Source organism: Octopus bimaculoides, chromosome 5 (assembly GCF_001194135.2).
Source record: "Octopus bimaculoides isolate UCB-OBI-ISO-001 chromosome 5, ASM119413v2, whole genome shotgun sequence".
In the NCBI taxonomy this organism is placed as follows: domain Eukaryota; kingdom Metazoa; phylum Mollusca; class Cephalopoda; order Octopoda; family Octopodidae; genus Octopus; species Octopus bimaculoides.
Window position 1 is genome coordinate 106519976 of NC_068985.1, and position 10514 is coordinate 106530489.

Below are 10514 nucleotides of genomic sequence, written 5' to 3' on the forward strand. Positions count from 1 at the left end.
TATATATATACGACGGGCTTCTTTCAGTTTCCGTCTACCAAATCCACTCACAAGGCTTTGGTCGGCCTGAGGCTATAGTAGAAGACACTTGCACAAGGTGCCACGCAGTGGGACTGAACCCAGAACCATGTGGTTGGTAAGCAAGCTACTTACCACACAGCCACTCCTGCGCCTGTATGTTTATTATATATGTGTGTGTATATTTTATTCACACACAGATAAAACAGAATGCTAAGGGACCAGTGGAGATCTTTGTCAAAAAGTCTTGTATTTTCTGGAAAAAGAGACAGGAGGTACAGTGAAATTTCCCCTAGGGAGTAGAATACCCAATATTTCAAACTTTCCTTCTGAGTAAAGTAGAAACTTATTTAGAAGAAAGACAGTATAGTTTTACACCCTCTGTAAAACAGTACATTAGACTTCTCTTAGTGACAACGATCACATCATCAGGGGCAATTAATGTAATGTGGTGCATGTTATATAATGGACTGATCAGTTTTATATTTGCTAACATTATCATCTTTTGAACTCCAAATACATTCAGATATTGAACTTGTGATTTGGCTGAATGTATGCATATGCTGTTATAACTTTTTTTAAAGGAATTTTCAGTAAGCTCTGTTTACACATGTCCTCTGCTACCCTATCATCTATCACACTCACCGAAATGTAATTATTATTATAAATAAAATATATATTTCAACTATACTTGTTTTCGATTTATTTCTATTATAGTAGAATTGTTACCATATTGGATGAAATGTCTACAGCTATTTCTTCTGACTCTTTATGTTCTGAGTTAAAATTCCATTGAGGTCAACTTTACCTTTCATCCTTTTGGGATCAATAAAATAAATACCAGTTGAGCAAAAAGGTCAATGTGATTGACTAACCCACTCCCACTAAAAAATTACTAGCCTCATGCCAAAATTTGACACAATATTTCTATTATGGAACACTTGGTGGTTTGAGTAAGACATCAGGCAGACAACCATTATCATATTTAACCTTACTGTATGTATATTTGTTCAGCCTGTATCTTACACAAACACTATCAATATTAATAACTTGTAAGGACACTGTATTTTGTTATGCAACCATACTATACTATAATTTCTACAGAAAATCTGTAGAGATAACCTTAACTGAAAAAAAAGGAACCCCCCCCCCATCGATCATGAATGACCAGAAAGTTCTCCACTGAGGCAAAAGTCCAGGCAAGGTTGTTTATGGAAGACCATCAGTTGCCCATGTATACCAGTCTCCCCTCTCTATGCCAATGATGTTATCCAGAGGAAGGGAAAAGGCCAATACAGCTTGGCACCAGTGATGTCGGGCTAGAAATCAAACTCACTACCTCATGATTGTGAGCCTGACACTCTAACCACTGTGCCATGCATCTTCACAACTTTAACAACTATTAATATTATGAATAACAACGTTGTGGGTAATATGATGTTGTAAGATAATTCAGGTACATACAGTTTCTGCTCAGGGCATCTTCATGCTCAAACTTTAAATCCAGTGATATGCTAATTGCCTAAGAGAAAGTGGGCTATAAGCAATTTGTAAATTAAGCTGATACATGTATAATAGAATAAAAGGACAGACAACTGTAGGGGACAATTGGCAAACCTTGTTCCTTTGTCCCTTTCAGCTTTTTAATGTTTTACCTGTGATGACCTGTTTCTGCCTCCCAAATTATATATCCACACAACAGACTTACCTTTTGGCTATTTCTGAAGTATACCAGTGTATATTGCAACCATTATGAACATCCCTTAGAGGAACTTTCACTGATCTCTTATGATTTATACTCTTTTGTACATTTATTTCTTTTTATGAGTCAAATAAATATATATAAATATCATAATCTGCCTTGATACCATTGCTATTGTAATTTACAAAATTATATAGAATCATTTGTGTCACAGAACTCCAAGAAATTTGATCTTTTTCCATTCCCTGTACCATGACCATATCCTTTAGGTACACTAAAGTAGCCATTGTAATGTCGCCTATCTTGTGTATTAAAATTATCAGCCATGATAAGGTCACTGACACTTGATTTAATCCTTTAGCATTTAAACTGGCCATATCCGGCCAATATATTCTACCTGTTTTATGTTCAAACTGGCCAGATCTGGTTTCTCACATTAAACCTACAATATTATTCTAAGAATTAAGTTACTTCATCGAAATCTCAAAGCTACAAGATAATGCATGATTAATTCAAAACAATGTGAATAAATAAGCATAACTTCTGAGAGAATAATGTGAATGTTAAAGGTAGTTTATACAAGAAGACCTCATAAAAGCTGTCATTTGTAAGTCCTGACTTTGGTAGATAGGCAGACATCACTACTGCTATTGTATTGCCTAAATAATAGCATACAATCATACATACATCTATATGTACATAAATAATAGCATACAATCATACATACATCTATATGTACATAAATAATAGCATACAATCATACATACATCTATATGTACATAAATGTAAACACAAATACATACTTACATACATACTGATATTCATATGTTTGTACATATACACATATGCACATAAAAATAAAAAAAATACTTGTGTACAAACATCCATTCATATATATATATTGTATTTATAACTATGCAGTTAATGAGTAAATCTCAATGAAAGCAGCTTGTTTCTGAGTTAGGAACTGGATTCTTCTCTATTGATGTAAAATTTGGCAAATAAATTCTGAAGAAAATATATATATATATATATATATATATATATATATATATGAGGAGGTGCTGAAAAATACCCAGGTTGAAATGCCATAAGTTCGTTTTCCTTTTTCAAAGTAAACACCATGAAGATATACAAGAAACTCTAAGAGGTCCTTAATCTTCTCCGATAAGACTAAGAACTTATACATGATGGACACACACAATAGGCTTTTAAATGATTCAATCACACAAAAATACGGACGCACTTCCCGACACGCTTATAATAACATTAACTGTGAAGCTAAACAGAAAGCAATTAGGCTAGATGTAGCAGACAGAGTAAAGATCTTGGTCAAGATAAATGCCTTTATCACTTTAAAGGACTACAAGCTTAATTTTGCCTCTAACCCCAAATGTCACCTGATCAACCCAAGATTGGCCAGTTGAGTGTGTATAACTGATGAAGATTAATGACGACATAAGGAGGCACACGAGCCTCCCTCTATGGCACAGCACCAATGAGGTGACCTCAAGGTTTATTGCTAACCGGAGGAGAGGCAGGGCTAGGCTTACACAGTTTGACATTGTCAACTTTTATCCATTGATTTCAAAAGAGTTGCTGATGAAGGCACTTTCCTTTGCTAAGGGCTTCACAGATATTAGTGATAGTAATATTAGTGTTATCATCCATGCCAGGAAGACGGTGCTGTTCAACAAAGATTTGATGTGGGTCAAGTAATCTGACCCCAAGGGCTCCTTCGATGTGGCTATGGGAGCATATGACAGTGTCGATGTCTGTGATCTTATCAGACTACACATCTCGGACATCTTAGGGAAGAGGTTTCCTTTGGTCCTTTTCAGTCTCTACAGAGATGACGCCCTAGCCATCTGTAGAGGAGCCAACAGGCACACAATATCTAAACTTAGAAAGGACCTAATTAGTGCCCTAGGCTCAATGGGACTCAAGATCACCATTGAGACTAATCTCACAGTAGATTTCCTTGATGTTACTTTAGATCTCGGCTCTGGTACATACAGGCCCTATCACAAGCTAAATGAGAAGCTGTCCTTTATTAGCACAGCCTCCTGCTACCCCACTATAGTTTTCAAGAACCTAGTGAAGGGTGTAAGCAAGAGGATCTTGAATCTATCCTCTAGCCAAGACACCTTTGACACTGCTGCCCCCTACTACAATGAGGCACTTGCATCAAGTGGGTTTAAGGACTGCATCTCCTACATGCCAGGCCCTAGCACCCAAAAAAGGAAGAGCCACAGAAACATCGTTTGGTTTACTTCACCCTTCTCGCTCAATGTCAAGACTGGTGTGGGAAGGATTTTCCTTAGATTAATAGATAAACATTTCACATGCATACATAGATACAGGTAATTATTTAACAGGCACAACCTAAGAATCTCCTTTAGCTGTGCTCCTAAAATAAAAAGCATATTAACAAGCATCCACAATACAAGGGAGAAGGCAGGTTGCTCTTACAGGGTATACAATAACTGTCCAGTAGGAAGCCGATGCAAGACTGAAGGAGTTATCTATGAAGCTACAGTGACACCTAGACCTGCTATCCGCATTACCAGCAATGTACCATCCAACAGCAATAATAGCAGATTAACCAGGTCTCACACCAGTACAATCGCCACAGCTAGAGAAGATGACCAGTCCAGGACCAGCGCCAGAAGAGGTAACTGATGACCCCAGTACCACCACCACAGATGATGAACAAACCATTATCATTGACACCAATAGAGTGATCAGCCCCACATCATACCTTACCACCAGTACAATTGCCACACCTAGAGATGATGACCAATCCAGGACCAGTGACGCAGAAGGGGTATCCAGCATCCCCAGTATCACCACCACAGACAATGATCAAATAATTATCATCGACACCAATGGAATGACAAGCCCTGCACCATATGTTACCAACACTCACACTAATGCCAGCAGCTACATAGCCAACCATATGACCAGAAATGATATCCATGGCGATAACACCACTGGATCATTGCGCCATATTGACAATGTCAGCAACGGTGTTGCCAACAGCATCCCCAGGCTCTGAGTCTAACAGAGATATACCAGGAGTGCGAATAGAGCCACATCACAAGTTTGTAAATATATCGGATCGGCCAGTACATCTTTCAAACATCACTTCCACAACCACTAGTCATCCTTCTGAGTCTCAGAAAGACGTTTTGTCATGTCCCTGGCCAGCCATGCGTGGTGCCTCAAAGATCAAGGGTCTCCATGTGACATCAGGTGGAAAAATAATAGAACATCCAGGCCCATATATTAATAGGAGTGGCCATTGCAAAATCTGCATCATGGAGAGATCCAAAATTCTTGAGGAGTATGCTAAACCTGGTGCATTAAATAGTCGTAAAGAAGTTTTCTCAAAATGTATCCATTTCAAGCGCTACCTACTGGAAAATTGGATCTCCCTGTTTGCTGGTTAGGCTATTTTGGGTCTATAAGGGTTGTTTTATCCTCTGGTCCAGGTGAGATAACCCTTCCTCATTAATGTTTTTATACGTTAGCCATTAAATCACGATATCTGAGCGTTTCCTCATGTCTGTGTGGTAGAAAGTTTAATTTTTTTGTCTTTGTATAGAACCTGACAAGCTGTCCAAAGGGCTGTGATATGAATCCTTTGGGCCAGAATTTAACATTTTATTTTAATAATTTAATCTTTAGAGCGTGCTTCTTTTCTGATATGTGTTTTATTGACTATATATATATACATATAAATCTAATATAATAAATGCGAAAACTAATTTCTGTGTCTGTGTGTCACACTTTGAGACCCCTTCTTTCACTATTCATTGACACTCCTACTATTGCTCATGTTGGGGTGAAAGTAATAGTAGGCATAAAGACAGTAGTAGATTGATGGTTGTGATGGTAATGGAGTGATATTAACAGTATGAGCTGTAGTTGTGATAGAGGTGGAGGTGACAGTGATGATGGTAGTGGTGGTGATAGCTGAAGCAGTCAGGGACAATGGTGATAGTAAGCGATGTGAAAGACAGTGGTGATGGTGGTGGAGGGGAAGGTGGCGAAGTCAAAGGTATTGAGGTGGTGGCATCAGAAATCTGAATGGTGGGTGTATGGCTGTTGTGGTGGCAATGGTGGTGGTACTGGTGATAGTGATGGTCGAAAACAATCAAAATAAAGAGAGAGAGAGAGAGATAAAGAAAGAGGTTAGACAGAAAAAGAAATTATATTGACCCCTGAATGGGAAGACAAAAAATGTTTATCATGCAGCTTTGCAATAAGTTCCAAGTCGACAAATTATATCATTGCTTGGATTAAAATTGTTCATAGCTTGAAAAATATTGGTCAAGTTTAATAAAATCGAATATGTACTCAATGCATGAAGTGTCATTGTTAGGCCCAAGACCCATTGATGAGCCCTTCACAGAAGCTGGTTTAAGAGCCGCCTAATAGGTCGGCTTTTAAGCTAGTGTATATGTGTGTGTGCGTATTTGTCGCTTACCACCGCTTGGCAAGCAGTGTTGGCTTTGTTTACGTCTGTGTAATTTAGAAGTTCAGCATGCGAGACTGGAGGGATAAGCACAAGGGTTTAAAAAAAATAAGTACTTGGGTTAATTCGTTTGAGTTTCCTTCAAGGCGGCACCCTAGCAGTCCAATGACTAAAACAAGTAAAAGATAAAAATAACAATAACGCAAATTTTCTTAAAATTTAACTGAAGGGAAGTAATTACTAAATAGCATTGCGAGAGTTATCGAACTTGAAAGCCTATGGTCGCGATCAAAAAAGACAAAAGTATGAGATTTAAAGTTTTAGAAAATTTCCACTTGGTCAGTAATTACTTTCACAACGATATTAATGTTCCAGAATACTATATCACTTATTTTTTATAATTTATATATGTTTCACCTTATATAAAATTCAACTTATATAAAATTCGTTATTACCTTTCATCCTTTCGGGATCGATAAAAGAAGTATCAAATCAGGACTATGAATTGATGACATTGTAAGCGAATAAGACCAGATAACTTGTGAAATTTGTCATGACTCTTTGCATTTGGCAGCTATGTCTGCAACGACACTGGCACCAGGTTGTATTGGCCCAAATCGACGGACATTCCGTTGGATATCGTCGTTGCGAATGAAGAAAGGCTTGAATGCCTGTGCAAATGTCAGTTTTAATTTCAGAATACCTCTGGCTTGCGCATGCGTACATGTGTAGATTACTGGTCGTTTTCAACTAACCGTGGGCCATTTGCGACCCGGGGGACTTTCTAAAGGATACACCTACGAAATATTTCTTTGAATTCTCTTAGTAGTGTGACCTATCTGATAATGAGTTATGTCTCATGCGGTCTACTTCTCGAAAAAGGTTGTCCATGCCTCTTTTAAACTGACACAGCCATCTTCAACGACCATCAAGTTAGAAGAGGCTAGTATGGGCCGTTGAATATTGCAGGTTCTTTTAGTCTTCTGAGAACTATATGGTTGGTGTCCAGCCTAAAAACTTGAAGGAAAACAAGCAGAATTTTGACGTAAACTCTCTTGGGATAGATGGGAATTTTTAAAGTGGAATTCAGCTTTTTACAAACGATAAATATGCCTGTTGTTGATGACATGCGTAAAGCAGATGTAATTTAGTATAAATTACATCTGCTTTGACATGGGAATATCTTTCCTTTTTTTTTTTGAATTTAGAAAATGTGAAATGTTATATGGGCATGCATGCACATGCTTGTGTGCAGGTGCACGCACACACATATACGTACATACATGCATCCATCCAACCATGTATGTATGTATGTATAATTTATATATATTTCAGCATGTGGTGACCATCTAAGTGAGACGTTTGTTCTTTTCTCTCCATTTTTTTCTTTCTTCATCTATCCGTTCCATAGAAGAGCATATGCCCAAAATATTAAAGGCACCTTCCAATTTTCCTGAGTATCAATCTAATATACTTTGTTTGTTTATTTGCCTTGTTTTTGAGTTTTTTATTTTTACACACACACACACACATGCCTATATATGTTTACATGTGTGTGTAAATGGTCAGCAGAGGAGAACTGGGCCATTGACAGAATAAAACTCAATTCCAAAGTGTTCTCATTTGCCCAAAAGCATAAGGATGCTATTTCATCTGTTGGACATCTGATTGACAAAGATTACAATTTCCATAGTGATGCTAATGACATGGTGAGATTCTGCAGAAACGATACAGCTCTGCTTTCAGCAATCCCAATATGGTAGGTCTAGAAAACATCTGCTTTCGGCAATCCCAATATGGTTGGTTTGGACAACATCTGCTTTCGGCAATCCCAATATGGTTGGTTTGGACAACACCTGCTTTCGGCAATCCCAATGTGGTTGGTCTGGACAGCACAGCCTATCTGACACATATTTTGGCACTCTGGATATCATAGTAGATATAAATAAAATTAAGAAAATAACTTATTTGCAGGCCCCATTAAGTTCCTCACTAGAAACCTGAAAGAATGTCAACATCAATTCACATCCCCACTTGCCATCACTGGATGTTGGTTATATTCCTTATCATTTTCTGTCTCAGTTGCCCTAGTTTTCAAAAAGAGAAGCAAGTCACTTTGAATTACCAATTAATAACTAATCTCACTTATCTCTCATGTCATCTAATTAATTGAGAGTGTGGTGAGATTTTGAGCAACTCACTTCCTTAATTCCAACCAACATGGTTTCTGCAATGGCAGACTGCCTAACAAAATTCCCACATCACTTTGATGACATTCTAAAGGCTCTACGAGAGGGTTCTTAGACTGATATAATATGCCTTAGCTTCAGTAAACTTTGATCACAGCATCCTGTGGAACAAACTATCCAGCATTAGAGTCTATGGGGAAACTTTTAAACAAGAATGATAAGTGTTTTCTTGTGAACAGAACCCAGCATGTTGCAGTTGATGGTGTTCAATCAAACTCAGTGAGAATCATTAGTGGAGTCCCACAAGACATTGTGTTGGGCTCACTTCTCTTTCTTATTTACATTAGTGACATCATAGATGTCATCAAACTCGGCTGTGAGAAAATGACTCTAAGCCTCTGAAGGTTGTCAAAAGAGAAGACTGGGCATATCTCCAATTAGATCTGCTTGCTGTTATCCAATGGGCTAAAGAAAAAGAATAAAAAAAAGAAGAAAAACATACACAATTTGCAGCTAAATGGAGATAAATTTGAATTAATCAACTTTGGAAAAGCAGATACAGTTAACCCACCTCTTTCTCCTTCACTGGACACAACGATCATGGCATCAAACACTGCTAGAGTCCTCGGAGTAACTACCTATAATACCTTAAGCTAGGGTACCTACATAAACAGCAAAGTTGACATGGTCCACAGGATGTACTCTTGAATCCTTAGGATTCTTAGGTCCAGGAATGTTTCTACTATTCTTTTTCTTTTCTCTATCTTTTCCTCTCCTGACCTTGAATACTGCTGTCAGCTGAGGTCTCTCCACATGTAACAAAGTATTATAAAAATTGAAATCCTTCATGGATTAGTCACAAAAAAAAAAAAAAAAAACCAGTGACAAGTCTTGATTAGTGGGATTGGTTCAAGAAACTCAAGCTCTATCCTCTTCAAAGCTACCATAAGCACTATACCACTTGTATGCTATGGAAAATATTCCATCAACATTGCTCAAATAATATTGACATCAACTTTAAATTTTTACCCAAATCTTGGTTCTCGTGCCATACATCCTCAGCAAAAACTGAGCTTACATCACAACACTAAGACGAATTATTTCACCTCACTTGACCCTGCTCTCTTTAATATTGTAGCAAGATGTAAAAGAGAAGAAAAAAATATCCCATAACAAACAGTTACTGGACAAATTCCAGATAAACCACCTACACTCAGATATACCTCTGCAACCAGTAATTCTTTACTTGGATGGGTTATAGTGCCCAGAGTATGACTGTAAAAATGAAACATGATTAAAATTCATCTGTAGGTGGTGCTTTTAAGTTAGTCATGGCTTGGGCCAATACCAGTTGAAATCTATCCAAGTAGCTACATACAAATATAAATATCTATCTATCTACCTACCTATCTATCTATCTACATATAAATATTTGCATGTATACATCTGGTTCTCTTCCCATCTCATAACACTTGGTTGTTTCTCCACTGCTACTTCCTTTTAGATTTTCTTTGTCTTAATCCTCCTCTCCACTATTCCTTCTTCTCTTTCATTTTTCATATGATCCTGTCTCACTCTGTATCAATATTTATTTTATCCCCCCCCACCTATTTCTCTCTCTCAAAACTTCACCCAATTTACCTCACTGACTACCTATTGTTACATAAATATCTCTATCTCTCTCTCTCTCTGTCACAAAACTTATATCTCCTTATAAAAATCTGGTAACATCTGAAGCACAAGAAATAAGAGCAGTATGAAAAAAAGGAGTGGGAGGAAGAAAAAATTAAACATTAACAAGGAGGGGGAGAATATGGAAGAAGAAAAATATTCTTTTGGCTGTATGTTATGTATTTCTCTCTCTCTCTTTCTCTATTTTACTATTTCTCTCTTTTACTATTTCTCCTTCTTTCTCAATAATTTGCAGGTGGTTTTGTAGATTTTACATTAAACATTATTGAAAATATCTCACAAAAAACTATCTTTCTTTACATTTTCTATATTCTGTCATTTCAATCATTTGTGTCTTACTTTCCTTGAAATCATGTTTAAAATAATTTTTTTAACCTTATAAACCATAAGCCAGCACCAGATAGTGATGATTTCATTCTGCAGCATCAATGTT

General features: G+C 37.2%; 1 protein-coding gene across 1 annotated transcript in view; it reads right to left on the bottom strand.

Moving 5' to 3' along the window:
- LOC106874091 (transmembrane protein 72) overlaps window positions 1–6860 on the bottom strand; it is a 103376-nt gene extending 96516 nt beyond the window's left edge. The window contains exon 1 of the mRNA XM_052967900.1: window positions 6656–6860. Within this exon, the coding sequence (XP_052823860.1) occupies window positions 6656–6662 (7 nt within the window). The 5' untranslated portion in view covers window positions 6663–6860. The remainder of the gene's footprint in view (window positions 1–6655) is intronic.
- Between the last annotated feature and the right edge of the window lie 3654 nt (window positions 6861–10514).